Source organism: Symphalangus syndactylus, chromosome 19, assembly GCF_028878055.3.
Source record: "Symphalangus syndactylus isolate Jambi chromosome 19, NHGRI_mSymSyn1-v2.1_pri, whole genome shotgun sequence".
Classification (NCBI taxonomy): Eukaryota; Metazoa; Chordata; class Mammalia; order Primates; family Hylobatidae; genus Symphalangus; species Symphalangus syndactylus.
This window is the reverse complement of record NC_072434.2, coordinates 47,273,099-47,295,210: the sequence shown is the minus strand read 5'-3', so window position 1 is coordinate 47,295,210 and position 22,112 is coordinate 47,273,099. Positions and strand designations below refer to the sequence as shown.

The 22,112-nt window shown below is 40.1% G+C and overlaps 1 protein-coding gene across 5 annotated transcripts in view; it reads left to right on the top strand.

Moving 5' to 3' along the window:
- Positions 1 to 22,112, top strand: part of DNAJC6 (DnaJ heat shock protein family (Hsp40) member C6) — a 162,394-nt gene that overhangs the window by 97,090 nt on the left and 43,192 nt on the right. For 4 of the 5 annotated variants that reach the window (XM_055233606.2, XM_055233605.2, XM_055233608.2 and 1 more), the window contains 3 exons: positions 13,126 to 13,276; positions 14,386 to 14,435; positions 14,549 to 14,697. In XM_055233606.2, coding sequence (XP_055089581.1) covers positions 13,126 to 13,276; positions 14,386 to 14,435; positions 14,549 to 14,697 — 350 coding nt within the window. Of the gene's footprint in view, positions 1 to 10,986; positions 11,064 to 13,125; positions 13,277 to 14,385; positions 14,436 to 14,548; positions 14,698 to 22,112 lie in introns of all 5 variants that reach the window. The other variant, XM_063613298.1, reaches the window with a different exon arrangement.

Below are 22,112 nucleotides of genomic sequence, written 5' to 3'. Positions count from 1 at the left end.
ACTCTGTGTTTTCACCATCTTGTGTATAGACAATGCACAATAGAATACCACACCACAGCAGAATCATTGATCAAATATACTGCAAGAATGAATCATCCATACATGTGTGTATACACACACAGTTATATAATATTTTTTTTTCTTAAGATGGAGTTTCGCTCTTGTTGCCCAGGCTGGAGTGCAGTGGCACGATCTTGGCTCACTGCAACCTCTGCCTTCGGGTTCAAGCAATTCTCCTGCTTCAGCCTCCCAAGTAGCTGGGATTACAGGCGTCCACCACCACACCCAGCTAATTTTTTGTATTTTTAGTAGAGATGGGGTTTCACCATGTTGGCCAGGCTGGTCTTGAACTTCCTGACTTCAGGTGATCCGCCCGCCTCAGCCTCCCGAAGTGCTGGGATTACAGGTGTGGGCAACTGCACCCGGCCTTATAAACATTTTCAATATGTAGTTTTATATGTAAATTTCATGTGTCAATAAAGCTGTTTTTTCAAAAAGTTAAGTCATGGCAATGATTTGGGGAAACCATTTTATTTTCCTGGTGCATCCATTTGAGGCATAGGGATACATTGCTAATATTCCATTGAGTATTAAAGTGTTATGAGTCTGGGTTCTTTCCTCTCATTGTCCAAGGGGGGATTCCAGCTCTCTGACTGTTATGTTCCTGACTGTGCCTGATGAAATGAAAAAAACATGGGTCTTGTCTTCACACTGACATTTGGATATATCCTAAGTAACCTGGTGAATGAATTGACCTCTTTGACTCTCTTTTGATTTAGGCTAGAAGCCCAATGCACTATCCATTGTGCCACAGAGCCTGCCTGCTTGCACGAATTGACCTCTTTGAGACACAGTTTCCTTATCTGAATAACAAGAGCAAAAATATATTTCAGTTTTAATATGTGGGATACTGTATATTCCTAGCATGGTGCCTAACATATAGTAAGGCCACTTTGGTATATGTGTAGCACATGTGTGTGTTGTATGTAGCACATAGCATATATACACTTACCTTGATCTTGTAAACAACAAACAATATTCATCCACAACTACTGCTACTTTTCTGCAGAACAATAATTTGATCTTTCTTTCAGAAGTTGGCTTGCAATGGCAGCTCCAGAATTTCTGCCTTGGAGCTAAGAGAAGACAATCTTGATGGAAGGGGAGGAGCTTGAGAAAACGCTTCTTAGAGCTGCATATGCATAACAAGCACACTGGTTTTCTAAAATTCTGCCTGTATATGGGGGGTTGTTTGGGAAGACTGATAGAGTTCTCTCAGTTGCCCTTTGGTGCCTATATTGTCTCCCGTCTCTCTTAAATGGAACTGAAATGTCGAACAGAAAATTTTTGCCTTATTTTTCTCTTTGCAGTTTTCTTTAAGCAGACCATCACTCCTCTGCTATCTCTGTTTTCTATCATAGACAAGGTCAGATAACAGCAAGGACATTTTCCCTGTTCCAGGGTGGTAATTAAGAGGGAAATGTCATAGTCCGTTTTATGCAATTTAAGCCCTGATCTTTTGATTAGAGAAGGGAGAAAAAAAACAATTGATGGCCCCTCACTTTCTGGAGTTGAGGTTCCATGTGGTGCGCAGAACCCTTTCTATTTCTTCAGGTTTCTATTGAGGATTCTGATCTCATTGAATAGATTTGATTATTATTATTTCATAATGCAGAACCTTTTTATTTGGTCCACGTGTTGAAGAGGAAAGATTCCTTATTTAGACCCCTTTTGCGTGGCACATCGTAAGTACTTACTTTGTCTGTTGAATCAAATTAAGCAATATCCATGTAAAGTTTTATATGAGAGTTTATTGAGTAGAATTTGGATTGGCACCTATAGCCTGATTTCTTTGATCCTTGAAGAAACAAAATATGTTACACCCATTTGGCTGGAATTCCCCTAGCACCAACAGCCTGGTTGTGAACACTGTGCCCTATCTTTATTATATGCAGAGTCCATTTCGGTTTCAATGTAGTCATTACTTTGTATTTCTCATTTTTTCTACTCTTATCAATCTTTTTTCATGTTGTCGATCCTTTTGGGAAAGAGGAGCTAGTATTGGTTTCTTAATTAGCTCCTCTTATCTCTTTGAAGATAAACATTTCCCATCAAATATTAGCCTTCTTTACAATAAAGCTCATGTTGTATTTCATGAAATCTCCATCTTTTAGGCAGGCTTTCTCAGTGGGTGCAGTGTTGCAATCAGAAATTCTGAAAAGCTTGAGGAGACAGTGAAACAGTGAAAGCATCTGGTCATATTTGCTACCTACAGTTAAGCAAAGACCAGGTCACTGCCAAAGTTGATCTGTTTGGTCTTCCTTGCCATCTCTGCCATCTTCTCTTTGATTATTGCATTCCATAGCAGCTCAGTTTCACATGCTTTTATTGAGTGCTTACTGTGTGCCATATATTGTACTTAGGGGACTGTGAAGAGGCATGAAACATGCTTCTTGCTATTGAAGACTCAATAGCAAGTAATTGAGTTGAGGGGAGGTAGACTCATTCACAAGTACTTATAATGCAAGCTGACTGCTCTGAGTCCTAGGATGGAGGGACAGAATGAGGTGGGAGAATGGAGGTATGAGAGACAAAAAGTACCTCTTGAAAGAGACAGGATGGGGAGGTGAAAAAGAGCAGAGGCTTTGGGTCCAGCCAAACCCAGCTTCATCTCATTCTGTTGTGACTGTTACTAAACTTCACCAAAACCTCAGTTTCCTCAGTGGGACTCCCACCTGCCACTGTGCTTAGTGCAAGGGTCCAATTTTGTTGTTTATGGAAACTGCTTAGCTGAGTGTCTAGCCTAGAGTACATGTTTAGTAGATGGCCTTTGTATGAGGATGATGATAGTGTTAAAGAATTTTAAAAGTGGAGGGGACTTAGAAAATCACTTAAGTCATTCTCCTGTTTATATTCTTTGAGACCCTGAGTTTGTGATTCTCCCATAGCTTGGGAAATAGCTGAGTCATCATAGTCTAGTACTCTTCCCATTAAGGTCCTGAAAAGTGAGTGTGGAAATAGTGCACATACAGATTTCATGGTGTCTGTAGTGATGACAAAAGCTTTAATAACTGGCACACTAGCATAATATAGAAATCAATATATATCAATGTAAAATATAACCCCCTTCTATTCTGTAAATAAATACACACAAACACATGTATATTATCACTCTTTATAGCACAAATTATCACTCTAATTTCCAATTTTTTAATTGATTTTTGGGCATTCTGAAGAGTATTCTTGTTACTAGCTAAATGATCTCCATTTCTGGGCCATGGTTTGACATAGGGAATGACAGCCAAACCTTCCAGCAACTTCCCCATTAAATTGATTATTCTGGTTGGGCGTAGTGGCTGACACATGTAATCCCAGCACTTTGGGAGGCCAAGGCAGGCAGATCACTTGAGCTCGGGAGTTTGAGAACATGGCAAAACCCCATTGCTGCAGAAAATAAAAAAATTAGCCAGGCATGGGTGCACCCCTGTAGTCCCAGCTACTCAGGAGGTAGAGTTGGGAGGATCGCTTGAGCCTGGGAGGCGGAGGTTGCAGTGAGCCAAGATTGGGCCACTGCACTGCACAGCCTGGGCAACAGAGCCACACCCTGGGCAACAGAGCCACACCCTATCTCAATTTAAAAAAAAAAAAAAAGATTGTCCTAAGGGCCCTGGCACTTTATTGCAGTACAAAGAGGGCTGGGTGTGCTGTTGCCTCGTAAGAGCTGTGATGCTGTTGGATGCCTGTGCTTCCTATGTGGACTGAAACCAGAAAGCCTGACTCATTGGCACTACCTGCTCTGTGGCCTCTGCCTGCCAGTGCTTAGCTCCCCTGGAGCCTTCCATGGATGCTACACGTGCCCCTGCTTCTGCCCTCTTGGTCTGTTGAGCAGCTGTGTCCAGGGCCACAGCTGTAGCTTGTACTACGTGCCACCTAGTACCGAAGTATTGTGATATATCAAAAACCAGTACCACTGAATCTGAGTGAACCTTGTATATTAGTGCTGCAAATGGCTCACAATAAGTCCTCCCACCAGGCACCAGGTCACGTCAAGATGAGAAGCAGAAACTTCAGAGTGATAAAGAGGTTCACTTCTGTTAAACATTTGTTCTTCTGAACTATCAAAAGTGAAGAGTTTCCATGGGCCATAGCTTGGATGCACCAATAGGAGATTCTTACCCTAGGGAGGCTTGCTGGACACATCTCCAGTCTGGCTTTGTTAACCCTGAAATGGAACAGCATGGCTTTTTTTTTTTTTTTTTTGGCCAAGGCTGCATGACTTTGCTAGAGGCAGCATTTTTTTGTGGCTTTATCTTCTATATGCCATTCTATTAATATTTCTATCCTACAGATAAGGAAATCAAGACTTCTCTAGACTATATATCCAGCTCATAGCAGAGGTGGGATCCAGATCAGTTCTGGCTGAACTGAAGCTGACATAAAGCCTGTATTTTAACACAGGTTGCCTTCTGTAATGCCTAACCTCTTGTTTGGCATAGGGGTTATTGATTTGTTATTTTGCTAAATGTTATCTTTTTCTCTGAAATTTTAATTTCTAGTTGGATTCCCAGCCATTTGTGGGAGGCATTCCTTGGAATCGTGTACTATGAGTGCTGAATTTCTAAGAATTAAAATAAAAATTCTGCCGGGCATGGTGGCTCATAACTGTAATTCCAGCACTTTGGGAGGCTAAAGCCGGCCAATCACCTGAGGTTAGGAGTTTGAGACCAGCCTGGGAAACATGGTGAAACCCTGTCTCTACAAAAAATATAAAAATTAACTGGGTGTGTTGGTGCATGCCTGTAATCCCAGCTACTCGGGAGGCTGAGGTAGGAGACTCACTTGAGCCCAGGAGGTGGAGGTTGCAGTGAGCCGAGACTGCACCACTGCACTGCAGCCTGGACAACAGAATGATACTCTGTCTCTAAATAAATAAATAAATAAATAAAATAAATTTAAAAAAATAAAAATTTCTGGTCATTTTAGAAGATCTCATTACATAAAAATCACAATGTCATGCATGGTCTTATTTGATCCTGTTGATGACACGAGGTATGTAGAAAAGTTTTTGTTCTTAGTTCGTTTATAGGGTGGGGAGTTGGTGGGGGGAAGGAGGCCTAGAGGAGTAAAATGACATACTCAAAGTCACACAGCTTTTAAGCAGAAAAATCAAGTCTCAAGTCTGAGACCTCTCTTCTCAAAGTCTATTACGTTTCCTCAAAGCTTCCCTGGAGTGAGATGAATGGGGAATGAGACGTAAGCAGCCATTGGAGCCAAAGCAGTGGCTTTTTCCATGGTATATCTACTTGTTACGCCCATACGATCCATTTCTCTAACTGCTGGGAGCCAAGAGCTGAAAAATCTGTTATAAAGAAGGATGACGAAGCCCTTTGTGATAATGACACTAGTTCCTTCCTTGCCCTTTGCCAAGCACTGTGAAGGAATGGCCTTTCCCTAAAGTGGGGCATCTCTACAGAGTCACTTTAGTTTCAGGGATTTCTATCCCACAGTTGTCAATTTTCTAGAAGCCAGGACAAGACATTTTTAACATTGTGACTCTTAACCACTGAGAAAAATGCCCACTGGTGAATGGGAACATGAATATGACATGATTCTAATGCCAAGTTCACTTTATCAGTCACCTCTCCAAAAGGCTGATCCTGAACACTATGGGATACTAACTCACTTTACTAGACCTGGATGATGAAAACATTCTGGAAAGAGGAAAAGTGATGTTCTGTGGAAGCGTTTTTGTGGAGTCCCAGAGGACTCACTGAAGAAGGCTGATGTCCTAAGAACTGCAGTTGGTGCCAAGTGTTGGTTGAGTTCTTGAGAGCAAGAACTGCAGTTGGTGCCAAGTTGCTGCCCATCTCCTCCCTGTCCCCAGCATATTAGATCATCTTGTGTATTGATGCTGGAGCTGAGACAGTTACACTGTGATGAAGCTGGGTCTGAAGTCTTAGAATAAGTCAAGTGTAGAAGGATGTTCCTTCCTGGCAAGCCCCTAGCCTGCTTGGAGTGAGGGGGGCACACAGGCTCTTGGAGGGCTGTTGGCAGCCTTTGCCTGCCTCTCCCAGGCCAGCTGAGAAACTTGTGTGGCTGTGAACTGTGATGAATCATGCAAGAGGAAGGAGGTCTCTACAGCTGTTGAGGAAGGACATATCACACTTGAATAGCATAGCACTTGGCTCTTTATTTTACATAACATATTTTTAATTGTAAAACTAATGAATGTGGCCGGGCGCGGTGGCTCATGCCTGTAATCCCAGCATATTGGGAGGCTGAGGCCGGCAGATCAGTTTAGGTCAGGAGTTCGAGATCAGCCTCACCAACATGGCGAAACCCCATCTCTACTAAAAATACAAAAATTAGCTGGGCATGGTGGCGGGCACCTGTAATCCCAGCTTATCAGGAGGCTGATGCAGGAGAATCACTTGAACCTGGGAGGCAGAGGTTGCAGTGAGCTGAGATCGTGCCACTATGGCCTGGGCAATAGAGCGAGACTCAGTCTCAAAAAAAAAAAAAAAAAGCCTAATGAATATAAATTGCAGAAAATTTAGAAAATATAATCATACAAACAAAAATCACTCATCATTCTCCCAGATAGAATTAAATATAATTACTATAACTGTTTTGAAAATGTAGTGGATAAAAGCCTGGACTCTAGAATAGCCTGCATGGGTACAAATCCTGGCTTACTAACTGTAGGACCTGGAGTGAATCACTGATGTGTCTTTGCTTCAGTTTCCTTGTGTATAAGATGAAGATAGCAATGGTATTGACTTCATAGGGTATTTGTGAAGATTAAATGTGTTACTACATATAAAGAATTTAGATCAGTGGCCTAGTATATGGTAGGCATTCAGTAGGTTTGAGTTGTTATTATTTTATGTTTATTATATCCTCTGAATTCTTTCTCTAAACTGAGATAGTTTTCTTTTACAAAAGTAAGATTATACAGTGGATTATGTGTTGTAGCCTGCTTATTTTTCATTTAGCCTTTGCCATGCCCATCTGTACTTTTCTGCAAAATGATTTTAGTAGCTAACCATATGGTGTTATTAGAGATATTTAACCAATTCCCTCACTATTGAAAAAAATACATCACTTATAGCCTCTTGCCATGGTGAACACTATCTTGATGAACGTCTCTTTTTGGTAAGTGTTTGCATACCATCCTTCTTTTGATGACAGTATTTTATGGGGGAGCGTTTCTTCTTAGGAGACCAGATGGAATTATCCACAGCCCAGGATGCCACAGGCATATACTGAATAGGCATATGAGGGGATGATCACTATGCATTATGGACACTCCTTCTCCTACTATACCACTTCTCACAGTGTTTTGTCCATGGCTAAGAAATCAATAAAATGTTTATGAAAAGCAGCCACACTTACTTTTTTATATTTTCAGTTGCATTAAGGCAGTTAAGACTAGCCCTAGCATTTGTGTTTATCTTCTTCATACAATTTCTAAATGACTACTGAATCATCTCAAATCTCTTTTGGAATGAAGCTCGATACAAATAAATGATCAAACAGCTAACTAGCAATCTAGTGGGAGACAGAAATTCTCTCCCAGGAAACACAAATTTTGTGTCACTCTTGACAGCAAGAACTGGTCAGGTTCCTACAACTTGGAAGGAATAGGATACTGCTTCTAGTTTCCCAAACATTAGGAATCCCAAGGAAAACTTATTTCTTACACCCTTAAAGTGACTCAGAGGTAAAAATGCAATTCTCTAATGTTTGTCTTTGGTGGGCTCAGATTTTCACACCACAGACATCATTGAAACAAGAATCTACTTGGAGCCTTAGAGGCAGTCCTGGACCTTTCTCTTTGGATGGCACTCACATGCTCTCTCAACTCTGATGTCCTCACCTCCACTCTCATACACCCTCAAATCCCTGAGGACCCTTAGTAAGCACAGAGTGTTCTCTCCACTGGGTGCCATTTTAGCCAAAGTATTTAGAAAGGTGTTGGAGGTAGCAAGCTCTGCATTCCTAAGAACGCAAGTAGTGTTAACCATCTGATGCAAGGGTTGGAAAACTTTTTCTGTAAAGGGCTGGAGAGTAAATGCTTTAGACTTTGTGGGCCGTAAGATCTGTGTCACAACTATTCAACTCTGCATTGTAGCATGAAAGCAACCATAGGCAAGATGTAAACACATAAGGGTACTTTACTTCTGGACATTGAAATTTGACCCTCGTATCAGTTTCATGTTATGAAGCATCATTCCTCTTTCTACTTTTTTCAATCATTTAAAAATGTAAAAGCCATTGTTATTTCACAGACTGTACAAAAACAGGCCGTGGACTGGATCTGGCCCATGGGATCCAGTTTGTTACCCCTTGATCTACCGTGGTCATTGTTTATCTTCTGCATTTCTTTCTCATTGCACCATTTTCTTCTTCGTTGTGCCATATTTTGAAACCTCTCTGCCCTTTCTCTTAACTAGCTGAGGCTAAAATATTTGCAGAATCTGCACTTTTGGCACTTTTGTGGCTCATCAGGGAAAGCCAGAATATCTACCGAAAAGAACCAGTAGAGCACCGTCAAATAATGCCCCTCTTCTTTTTTTGTGTGTCCTGGCCAGTTCAACGTATAATTTGAATATATGAAGGTTACAGACGGACTCTGGCAAGTTGTTCTGATTTCTGCAGCATTCCAAAGCTCTAATGAGCAGAGCATGCAGCCTGAGGGATGGTGAGAGTCTGATTTTTAGATCATCAAGGATATTTATATCTTTTAATAGGCCGGTGCCTTGTAGTTCTATTCCAGCATAAAATTGAGAGTTGAAGAGACATCCAATCAATTTGGTGTCATCTCTTAAACAGTTATATATCAAAGGGGTGTTCAGGCTGAACACATGGAAATGTTACAGGGATGGAAATGGGAGAATTATAAACATTTTGTGCTGCTCTATCCTCACTATATTTAAAACAAAAACACGATACAGATTTTTACATGGTGGGGTGTGTTTACAGGGAAATAATGTGCTCTATTTCATATGAAACAGGACACGAGAGCATTCTCAGATTTGTAACACTAGCCGTAGTCTGTGGAGCTGCCCATTAGACCTGTTCCTGGCCTTTCATTCAGGGCTGTGAAGCAGTGGGGGCGACAGAGGCTCGGCTGCCTGCGTAATGAGATTGACTTGGTTTGCCTGGCATGCAGTGATTTATGAGGGTGCTTATTGTGGGGATATCTGCTGCTGAGAGCAGCCAGATGAAAGGTGTGTGGGTGGGAGGTGGAGGAGAGCAGGGAATAGGAGAGAGGAAGTTGTATATAGGCAGGTAAGGCTCATCTTGATTATAGTTGTTGGAATCCTGAGCTGAGTGGAGATGTAGAATAGTGTGAAATGGTAGATTAGCAAGGCTTTGGAATTGCACAGATCTGGGTTTGAATCGCTGACTCTTCCACTTATTAACTGGACTCTTTGGTGAGTTACTTTCCTTTGAGCTTCCATTGCTTCATCTGTAAACTGGGGTTAATAACCACTTCCACTCTCCCACTGTATGAAACTGTACTATCACAAAGGTCTGAGCACAGTTCCTGTTGCATTGGAGAGCTCAGTTAGTGGTAGAGATGATTAATGTTTGTCCATATGTCCATTCATTGTTTGTTTACCAGTATTCAATGTTCTTTGCAATTTCTAACAGAGCCTCATTTTCTAATAGATGTCTAATGGTGACTTAGACATCTGTTAGGTATCAATAGCTCTTAAGGTCAGGATGGAAGAACATGACAGTCAACATGTATTTATAGATATATGTGTGAACATCTAAATGGCATGTAGGAGTGTACTGGTACCTGAAATATGATTGAAAGAACAGCCACCTGGCCAGTAAGCACAGTAAGAGATACTTTACCTCACTAGTAATCAGGGAAATTACCAAAATAGGACCAAAGTGAGATACTTATTTATACTTGACAAAGTGGTAAAAATGTAAATGTCTGACAATACTAAGTGTTAAGGAGAATATAGAGTGAAGGTACACATATGTACTAGTTATGGGAATTTAAACTGCTGTGACTGCTTTGGAGAATGATTTGTCAATATCTAGATATATGAAGATGTACATACCTTATTTACTGGCAAATTCTGCTTGTAGGTATAATCTAGAGAGAGTTATATATGTTATCAAAGTCATGCGTTCCTCACTGTGTTGCTTATTATAACAAATAGACTATGTGTCCATCAGTGGGGTAATTGATACACATATTAATTGAGCTAAAGCTGCATTTGGTACCAGCATAGATGAATTTTAAACAAAAGTAAGTGAAAAAAAATAAAGTTGCAGAATTATGCAAATAGAAAACCATTTATGTACAGCTTGAAATCTTGGAAAATAATATTAATACTTTTTTTGTGGATACAAACATATGTAATACAAGTTTGAAGAAATTAATTGGAATGATAAATGTAAAATTCAGGCTGATATTAGGAGAAGAAAGTGGGATGTGATTGGAAGGGTTGCCTGGGGCTCAATCTCAACTCTGCTAGTAAATAAATATTCACTAGCTTGTATGCCCTTAGACAAGTTTCTTAACGTCTGTGCCTCAGTTTTCTGATCTATAACATAGGAATAATAATATTATCTATTTCATTGGGATGCTATGAGGATTAAATGAGTGAATATAGATAAAATGCTTAGAAAAATACCTACCAGATAGTAGTGTTATATATAAGTTAGCAATTATAGTGCCATTACATGAATATTTTTATTATTCTTTATTTTGAAAATCTTATATATTGCAATTTTTGAAAAAGAATAGATGCCATTCTTGTCTTTTGTCATCATATAGTTGGACAGTGAACAAAGATTAAAAATACCATCAATACAGGAATTTCAGGATGCGGCATAATAGAGTTTAGCTACGTTCTCTTGACCCCTAGATTTATTAGGTACTATGCCAACAGCTTTATATGCATTTATTTAATCTTTCCCTGTGGAGTAGGCACAATTTTTATCCCTGTTTTACAGATGGGAAGAAAGAGACTTAGAAAGACTGACTTCCAGGGTCACACAGCTAGAGGTAGCAAAGCCGGGCAGGAACCCAGGTGAGAATGACTCACGCTCTTGACTGCTAGGCCTTAAAGCCCAACCTGGCCACTGTTCACGTTAACCACCTCCTCTACACAGATTCCTGCTTCCTTCCTGTATCAGCCTGCATAGGTTAGGTTGTGCTTTGGTTATGAACATTTCCAAAAGATCGGTGGCTTCTATTAACAAACAGGTGTTTCTTACTGTATTAGTCTGTTTTCTTTATTTTTTATTTTTATTTTTTTTATTATTATACTTCAGGTTTTAGGGTACATGTGCACAATGTGCAGGTTTGTTACATATGTATCCATGTGCCGTGTTGGTTTGCTGCACCCATTAACTCGTCATTTAGCATTATGTATTAGTCTGTTTTCACGCTGCTTTAAAGAACTACCTGAGACTCAGTAATTTATAAAGAAAAGAAGTTTAATTGATTGACAGTTCCACATGGCTGTAGAGGCCTCAAGAAACTTACAACCATGACAGAAGGTGAAGGGGAAGCAAGTCACAACTTACATGATGGCAGGAGAGAGAAAGAGAGCAAGGGCGGAAGTGCCACATTTTAAAACCATCAGATCTCTCACTGTCATGAGAACAGCATGGGGAAAATCCACCTCCATGATCCAATCACTTCCCACCAGGTCCCTCCCCTGACAAGTGGAGATTACAACTTGAGATGAGATTTGAGTGGGGACACAGAACCAAACCATATTACTTACTCATGCCAAATATTCATCAAAGGTCACCTGGGTCACCAAAGGTCATCTGCCACATAGTTCCTTTCTCTGGGACCCAGAAGTCCTGGACAGAGCAGCCACAGTCTCCAACCTTGCTGGTTGCTATGGCAAAGGGAGAGAGATACAGAGAGAGAGAGAGGGAGAGAGAGAGAGAGAGAGAGAGAGAGAGAAATCTACGGAGAATATCACATTAACAGTTAAAGGTACCCTGGAAGTGATGCACAACATACACTGTGATACACAGCACTTCCCCTCACACACGTAGGCTGGAGCAGTGGTTTTCAGCCAGGGGTAATTTTGCCCCCACTAGGGGATATTTGCCAATCTCTGGAGACATTTTTTATTGTCACAACTCAGAGGTGGAGTGGGGGTTGGGGCAGGTGCTACTGGCATCTAGTGAATAGAGGCCAGGAATGCCACTCAACACCTTGCAGTGCACAGGGACAGCCCCCTCAAAACACATACAACAAAGAAGTATTTAGCCTAAAATGTCAATAGTGCTGAGACTGAGAAACCCCGGACTGGAGCTAAGCACAAGGTGCCAAAAAGCACAATTTTAAAAAGCTATAAGGGAAGAGAACCTGAAATATTTGACAGATAGCACTAATGGCCACCATGCATCCTAAGGCCTAAAAGCTGTACTAAAGCCCCTTCAGAAGGTGTTTTTCATGATAGAAGTGAAGCAGTGCTTTAAGGGACAGCCATGGAATGGGGCTTCTAATATAGTCAGCTTCATCAAAGGGCCGAGGAGTGCCCTGGACTCACTGAAGTTGACGACTGCTCTTCCTCAGCAGTCTCTCTGGAGCAGCACTGTCCAAATGTAGTACAATAAAGGCCACATATGTAGTTTAAAAATTTCCAGTATCTACACTAAACAGGTAAAAAAGAGCCGGTGAAATTGATTTTAAAGGTATAATTTCTTTAATTCAATATATTTAAATTATTATTTCAACATGTAATCAGTATAAAAATATTGAGATACTTTACATTCTTTTTTTTTTTTGCACCAAGTCTTTGAAATGTGTTGTGTGTTTTATATTTACTGCACATTTCAGTTGAGACTAGCCATATTTCAGGCACTCAATTGTCACACCTGGCTAGTGGTGGCAATACTGGAGATTTCTGTTCCTGGGACTCATTGAAGGACTGACCTGGGTCTCCCCTGAGGACCAGTAGCAATGCCATAACTCAGAGTCTATAAGTTCTGAGAGTGGGACACAATTTCCAGGAATATCTGTCCCAGACTCTTAAAGACAGTCTGTGTATGTTTTAAGAATGAAGAGGGGTTGGTTTTCTGTGGATTCTCTGCCATCACGATTTTTGTTTGTTTTTTTTTTGGCAGGTGCCTCATCTCCAGACATGGAGCCCAGCTATGGGGGAGGTCTCTTTGACATGGTAAAAGGAGGTGCAGGGAGGCTCTTTAGTAACCTAAAGGACAACTTGAAAGACACCCTCAAAGACACATCTTCTAGAGTGATACAATCTGTGACCAGGTACGCACATTCTTCCCGGTTAATTTAGTGGATCCCCATGCTCTCAAAGGATCTGGTTACCCGCTGGCTGCTTGTCTGGCTCAAAGAGTGTCAATTTTGGGATATAATTTTATGGGATGTGATCAACTGAGAAATGTCATTGAAGACATAAAGTTAAGTCCTTTAGAAGCTATAAGCAGGGGCTGGGAGGACTCAGTTCATTGCCACATTAGAGTATAATGGTTGCCCTCCCTGTTTTTAGAATCAAACATCTTGGGTTCTAATGCAATATCTGCCCTTGTTAACTAAGAGCCCTCAGGCAAGTTAATTAACCTCTCAGAGCTTTTTTTGAGCTTTTTTTTTTATACCCTGACAGGATTTGTGTCTTTGAGTTGTTTAGGGATTAAATGAGATTAAAATATACATGCAATCTGAATAAGCATTACCTATGGATTGTAATCAAATCAGAACTTTGTTTTTGTTTCCCACTAGCCCTATACATTTATTCAGTGAGAGAAGTTTTCCACTCTTCCACTGTATGAAAATTCTATAAGCAGGTCATAGGAGTTATTTTTTATTATTTAGTATTAGAAAATTCTAGGGTCACTTCAAGTTACAATATGCAGTTCTAAATCAGAAATTCAAATGTCAAGTCCAATGTATTAATCAAAATTTTAATCTTTGTTCAAAGATAAAACTATTCTTACCTCTGATTCTCAACCAGGGCCTGGTAGGCAGAAAAATGGTGTCATTTATTTTTTCTCAACCACTTCTTCCCCTACCCCTTAGCCACTTACAATTATGGAAGATATTTCCAGGTAGGCAAAGAAGCTAGAACAATTGGTGTTGATAAATAAGCAGAGTTTTCTATTCTGAGATTGATTCAGATCATGAAGTGGCACCTACAAGGGCATTAGAATGCACCAGTTGGAGTGGCATATTTATACCCCGGAGGTCACGGGCTTTCTTTTGTCAGTGATTCTTCCTTGTTAGAGAGAAGGGCTGGAGGGGAGTCAAAACATGCCCCCTGGACAGCAGTGTCCCAGTTCATATGCGCAAGTGATTGAGAGAGAGAGATCTTGGCATATTTGGATCATTTTAATGAGTGTCCATGTTTGTCTTGCTTTTAGCTACACAAAGGGAGATTTAGACTTCACTTATGTTACCTCCAGAATTATTGGTAAGTTTCTCATGTTTATTAACAGTGCTTTGGCTCAGCTTCCAGTTGCTGCCCATCGTTATAGCAGACCTAAACATTTAACCTGTTTTCTTTCTGTGTGATCTCTCTCCTAGTGATGTCCTTTCCTCTGGACAATGTTGACATAGGATTCAGGAATCAGGTTGATGACATTCGAAGCTTTTTGGATTCCAGACATCTTGACCACTACACAGTATACAATCTGTCACCTAAGTCTTATCGAACTGCCAAGTTTCACAGCCGGGTAAGGATTTTTAGCCCTGAGATCGTACTGTTGAAGATGTGATGGTGCTTTTCCTCCTCAGAGATACCCTTAAAGCATATGCCCTTAGGCATCTGAAGCTGGAAAAACTATACACTCCGGACACTTCTGTCCACAAAATATTTATTAGGCTGCTATGAGGTATCCTAAGATTTTCCTTGGGTGAGGATACTTGCAGGAAAGTGTATTTGTCAATGAAATACCATCGAAGTTGGGGTCTCAAGTCTGTTGGTGCCTGGTTGTTCCATGGCACATTGTTCATGAGGCTTAAGTTGGAGATGGAACTGCTCCTAGGGCAGTTGGCTGCCTTCATGCTGTTACACTAATTATGCCTTTGACCCTTCTTTATTGCTACTTGGTATCAAGATGAGGCGGTGTGGATAGACCAGTACCGACAAGTATTAATGGGAACGTCTTTCCATTAATATATTTTAAGAAGTTTTTTGAACTAGGGAGAGAAATATTCCTAGTTTCAGCCTGGTTAAGGAACTGAGAGTTGGCTTAGGTTTGAATCTGATATCGAGCCTGGTATTTCTGGCCACTGAATTCTGACTTACTAAAAAAAGGCATTTTTTTCCCCTCTCAAGAACATCTCTAAATATTTTTGACTTAGCCTCTAGATATGATTGGTTCTGCAACTTCATTTGGGTCTATTAATAAATAGAATGGACTTTCTATGCATGGATCCTTTAAAAGTGAAACTTGATGTCAAATGTGTAAAATGATAGCTGGTTGACAATGCTGTGTATCTAGGATCTTAGCTTTGATGCTGGAACACACTTCGTTCCAAATTCCAGTTACCATTGGTAATCTCTGGGCCTCAGTTTCCAGATCTGTAAAATACACAAGAAAATTGGTGTACATGCTTTGTAAGGCTCCTTCCTGCCCTAATATTCAATAAGATATGGGAGAGTTTTAAGGACCTCTTTTTCAGCGTATTCTGAGAACAGTCTCAAATTTTGGTGTGCATCAGAATCACTTGGAGGGCTTGTTAAACACAGACTTCTGATTCAGAAGGACAAGGGAGGCATAAGAATCTGCATTTCTAACAGCTTCCTGGGGGCTGCTCCTGATGTTGCTGCGGGGACCACTCTTTGATAAAGCACTGATAACGCCATTCTGAAGTGGTTTGATCTAAATTGCCATTCTATAATGAAGATTTTAAATGCGTCTCTTTAAAATCTTCTGTAATAAAATAACCTTCCAACTCTTATTCCATCTATTAGCTAATTCAGAACAAGTGAATTAACATCAAACAAAAATGTGGATAGATGTTTTGTTCTTAATGTAAGGCAAATCTTTTGAATTATTTTTCTCAATTGGAGGCTAAGTCAGTGCCATTATTTTCATAATTTAAGGACTGTGGAACATCCTACACAATACTTCATAGAAATTTTATTTGACCTTGAAAGATCTGTGATAATCTGGAGCATTTTCCCTCTGAAAGTAAATAAAGATATCATTATGGAAGCATTTATACATATAAAGATGTCTCTTTGTATGATATTTATAAAAGGCAATCTCTATAAAGATGTTTTTAATGAAAGGCATCTATCAGTGTAACTAAAGATTTTGTGACTGGACTTAAGGGTTTACCAAAGAAATCAGAGATTACATATTAAACACCTACCCTGGGCTGCTCTTACTTGCCCTGGAAGAGGAGGGAGCATTTTTTTTTTTTTGGATACCTAGAACAGTTCCTGTCATAGATAATCAATGTTTTTAAAAAGCATGAATATGGAAAGAATTGTTAAACACTATAGATATAAAATAAATATTTGGTTTGTGTTCTCAAGACACCTAAGCCTAGTTGGCGAGAGAACCCAGGACGTTCTAAAGATAAGTACAAATAATATTTACAATACCTGCCAAGGGAGATTAGTAAAGGGAGACTCCAGTGACAGCTAGACCTTAGAGCAGGAGAAAGGCTTATATAGGTCAGCGGAGTGGGGTCATTTCTTGCCTATGCAAATTGTAAAATATCTTGTGAGTCTCTTGATGATCTAGCCTCTATCTGCTTCTCTAACTTCATCTTTTACCACTCTTCATTGCCCAAAAACCATATGCTCAAACTAGGGATATGCATGTGCTCATGTGCACACAGACACACGCAATCTTTCATGAGCTACTCCTTCTCCCTTAAAAGCTACCCATGTCACACACCCTTCGTCTCCTTCCTTCCTTCCTTCCTTCCTTCCTTCCTTCCTTCCTTCCTTCCTTCCTTCCTCCCTTCATTCCTTCCTCCTTCTTCTTCCTCTTCTTCTTCTTCTTCCTCCTCCTCCTCTTCTGCTTCTGCTGCTTCTGTTTCTTCTTCTCCTCCTCCTCCTTCTTCTCCCTTCCTCCTTCCTACCTTCCTCCCTCCCTCCCTCTCCTCCTCCTCCCCCTCTTCCTCCTCTTCCTCCTTCTTCTCCCTTCCTCCTTCCTTCCTCCATCCCTCCCCTCCCCCTTCTCCTCCCCCTCCCCCTTCCCCTCCCCCTCCCTCTCCCTCTCCCTCTCCCTCTTCTTCTTCTTCTTCTTCTTCTTCTTCTTCTTCTTCTTCTTCTTCTTCTTCTTCTTCTTCTTCTTCTTCTTCTTCTTCTTCTTCTTCTTCTTATTCTTCTGCTTCTTCTTCTTCTGCTGCTTCTTCTTCTCGTCCTCCTCCTCCTTCTCCTCCTCCTTCTTCTTCCCCCACCCCTCCCCATCCCTCCCCTCCCCTTCCCTTCCGTTTCCTTCCAAAAGTGCCTCACTCAGTTGTCCAGGCTGGAGTACAGTGGCATGATCTTAGCTCACTGCAACCTTCGCCTCCTGGGTTCTGATTCTTGTACCCCAGTCACTCAAGTAGCTGGGATTACAGATGTGTGCCACTATGCCCAGCTAATTTTTGTATATTTAGTAGAGATGATTTTGCCATGTTGGCCAGGCTGGTCTTGAACTCCTGGCCTTAAGTGATCCACCTGCCTCAGCCTCCCAAAGTGCTGGGATTATAGGTGTGAGCCACCACCCCCAGCCCATCTTCTTCTTTATTTGCCTAATTTTGCTAAGGAGAAGATTTCCACATGCCACGAGGCTTTTCCAATTCTTTCTCCTAAAACACAGGATTGCACTACATCTTTAGCTCTTCCTAGATAGTCCTAGAATTTGGCAGAATGCAAGTGGATCCTCTGACCTGTCTCCTTTACCCTTAGTTGCATCTCAGGGAGGCAGTCCCAAAGCCATAGTATTTCCATCTTACCGTTGTTTTTGATTTGCCTACATCTCTTTTCAAACTCCTAGAGCTTTCTTTCCCCAGCACTAACACTGTGAATGGATTTGCATCTCATTGTTGCATGACTTAGAAAAGTTTTCTTTGTTTTTACCTTTCAGTTCATGAGGACTAGAAGCATTTCTTACTCCTTCCAGTTCTGTGGAGTGCTACGTCTGAAATTAAACCTTATTTCATAAATGTTGACAGTAGAGTCTACCATAAATACTAAACATTGGAACTGGTTTTATTTATAGATTCATAAGGGTGTATAAAGTCATAGGAATTTTTTATTTATAAACTCTTGGGAGTCTGGATCTGCCCACGTCATATACCTCTGTGCCTTGAAACCTGAATTCAGTCATTTTACATGATGATTCTGTGATTGTTTGTGTATGTTCAAACCTGCATTTGAGGATGTAGGTAGTGATGTTGGCAAAGACAGGCTGTTTCCAGGAAGATTTTACTTTGCTGAAGGTTGTCATTCTGTATTTTGATTCACTTTTTTTCTTAGAAGCCACATTGGTTGACAGGAATTGTATGAAATAATCAATACTATTTTCCTCAGTTTTCCATTACGTATTTGCATATGTCACAGAATGTTAAAATAGGACTTTGTTTCGTCTCAGTTTAGCAGAGGCTACAACTCAAAACAATGCATAGCACATAGCCCAGCATTCAAAAGCGAAGTACTAGAATACCTATTCAAGGACTGCAAAGGATGTGTTGAACCTCAGGTGTTTTTATTTTTTTCAATTTTTTTTGACTCTTTATAGCCAATATCTACCTTGAGGAAATAAGAGTACTGATGCTGACAATGAAGTCCTGGAGACCAACAAAATGCTTCAGTTAAACCAGATGTTCATAATGACTCCTCTGTGTATGTAGATCTATTGGTAGGCTTCAGAGAGCTTAACCATCTGTTTCCACTCCTTTAAAAAAATTATTGTGGTAAAATATACATAATATAAACTTATTGTAACCATTTGTAGCATACAATTTCAGTGGCATTAATTATATTCCCAATGTTGTATAATCAACACCACTATTTATACTTAAACCTTTCTCATCATCCCCAACATAAACACTGTTCCCATCCACTCCATGCATATGTGTGTGTATGCATGTATACACTGATTTGGTTTCTGCATAGAAGGTTTATAGCTGTGCCCCAGAATATCAGGAACCTTTACACATTTCTTGGCATTGCTATTGGCAACAAATGGAAAGCTGGATGAATGGACACCAAGTCTAACCTGACTCCAAAGTTCTTAAGTTCTGATTAATGCTATTCTAGGGTCACTTTGTCTCTCCTCCTTCCACTGTTCACCCAGGAAGGACGGTATGGTGACAGAGTCCTTCTAGGAGCAAAGAAATCTGCAGCCCAGCTGGTTCTTTTAGACTCTACCCTCTTAACTATTTCTAGATGACATAATCTTCTAGGATTTCTTTCCCTTTGGGAGCAATTTGATTTTTGGAAAATGTATTATCAACTTGGCTGTCTTAAAGGACTCATGATTGATGGTCAATGTTTTTACCCCTTTTTCTTCCTGAGCACACCAGAGAGGTCGCTATAGCTCCCAGTTGTTTCTGCATTGGTGGGAGGTTGGTGGGAGATTGGCTGGAGTGGGGCAAGTTTATAGCGCATACTTCATCTCTCACTTTGCCACCATGCCTCAGTGTCAGGACAGGAAATAACTGGAGTGAAAAAAGCGATCCCTGGCCTGGGGGCCAGAGGACCAGAGACTCCCACATTCTAGTTATGAAGCCTTCCATGAACTGAGTGTCTTAACCCTGGTAAAATACAGCCATCACTTGAAGCTGTAACCACTCTACAAATGCAAGATGGAGTTATTGTTATCAGTCATCAGACAATATAGTATAATGGAGAGTGCACAAATTTTATTTTTTTAAACTGAGATGAAGCCATATAGTGTATACAAACTTTAGACTTTAAAAATTACCCTAGGTTCACATCTCAGCTGTTCTTCTTCCTGGGCAAGTCACTTTTACCTCTCCTTGGACTCGTTTTTCTCCTGTGTAAAATGGATATGCCAATAAGAGAGTGCCTATCTCACAAGCACTCTTAAAATTTTTTTTGTAGGTTTGTTGTAAGGAATAAATTTGATAGCAGTGTCTTGCTTAGAGTCATCATTCAGTAAGTAGTAGCTATGATTAACATTGGTAATCATAAAATGGTACAATAAATGATTGACTGAATTATCCTCATCCTCCAAAAATGGTGCGTGATTCATAAAACACTAGATATGGCAATTAAGTCATACCCTCTGTAGAAGCTTTCATTCCTATGCTTAGTGAATGGCTGCTTCTGCCCATCCTATCTTGGGCAAGGGATGGTGGAGAGATGAAAATCGAATGGCATCCAGCCCTAGCGATGATTTGGCCTCTTTTTCCCACTGGGTGGTATCATAGCAGCCATGTAATCTGTATGGTGTCCTCTGATGCTAAGCAAGCCCAGGAGGTGTTCAAGGTGTTCAGGAAAACTGGAGACAGCATTGAGAAGTGTCAGTTACTGCATGAAGCTGTGAACCCCAGAGAGCTACAAAAATAGCTTGCAGTGATTGAATTCCTTTTTTATTTTGTTGGTTTTGTTTATGCCTTAATGTTTTCCCCTTTTAGACAGAGCACACGCTTTTAAAAAATTCTAATTGTATGTTTGCTTAATGGTGTATAATTATATATCAAGTAAATATATAATTATGGAGTACTTTAAATTAATATTATTTACTTGATTGAGTTAATGATTCTGGAGCTATTAGCCTATTGTGCTAAGAATAATGTAGCCAACTTTTAGCTGAGACTCATTACAGATATTGACATTTGGTGTGTGTGTGTGTGTGTGTGTGTGTGTGTGTGTGTGTGATAGCTAGTTTTTAAAACCTTCAGAAATATTGCTGGGGAAATAAATTTTCTATACTTTCATTCTGTTACAGTCTAAAAAAAACCCAATAAAATTGGTTCACCTGTTCCCTCCTCAAGATATGGTACATGTGGACAAATCTTATTATAAAAATAGATTGCCAAATGGGGTTCATTCCTTTATTCTTTCACTCATTCATTCACTCAGCAAATACCTGCTGAATACCTACCACATGAGCAACACATGCACAGTGGACACTGGGGTTACAAAAATGAGTAAGTTATGGTCTCTCTTCTCATGGAGCTCGGTGTCTAGAAGGGGAGACAGGTATAAGCAGTTTATTCAGTACAGCTTGACCACAAGCTAGCATTTACTGTGTTTATGTTGTGCTACTTAATTCTGACAACAATCCTATAATGCTCGTTTATACTTTACACACTAGATAATTCAGGCCTGGAGAGGTTAGTAAATTGCCTAAGGTTAATCAAGTAGTAAACGGTAAATCCAGAGTGAAAATCCAGCCTGTGGATTTAACCATGTTGCTCTACTGAAAAAAGCTGTAATAGATGAAAATAAACAGGGGCATGAGTATAAAGATGACTAAGCATTTCTGTCTGTGAGTATTAGATAAACAGTCAGAGCCAATAGAACACTTGAACTTTTTTTCTTTTTTTAACATTTGAGTTAAAATATGCATATATAATGTACCATTTTTACCATTTTAAGTGTACAGTTTAATTACATTTATATTATTTTTTCCTCCTTCCATCCCCCTCCCACTCCTGGCCTCTGGTAACTACTAATCTACTCTTTATCTTCATGAGCTCCACATTTTTAGTTTCTGCATATGAGTAAAAAACATGCAATATTTCTCTTTCTGTGCTTGGGTTATTTCACTTATAATGGCCTCCAGTTCCATCCATGTTGCTGCAAATGGCAGGATTTCATTCTTTTTTATGTGAATGATATTTCATTGTGTATGTTTACCACATTTTATTTATTCATTCATCCATTGGTAGGCACTTAGGTTGATTCCATATTTTGGCTATTGTGAATAGTGCTGCAATAAACATGGGAGTGCAGCTTTATATTCGATATATTGATTTCCTTTCTTTTGGATATATACCCAGTTGTAGAATTGCTGGGTCATATGGAACCTTCATACTGTTCTCCATAGTGATTGTACTAATTTACATTCCCACCAACAGTGTGTAAGAGTTCCCTTTTCTCACATTTTCACCAGCATCTGGTATTACCTGCCTTTTTGATACAAACTATTTTAACTGAAGTGAGATG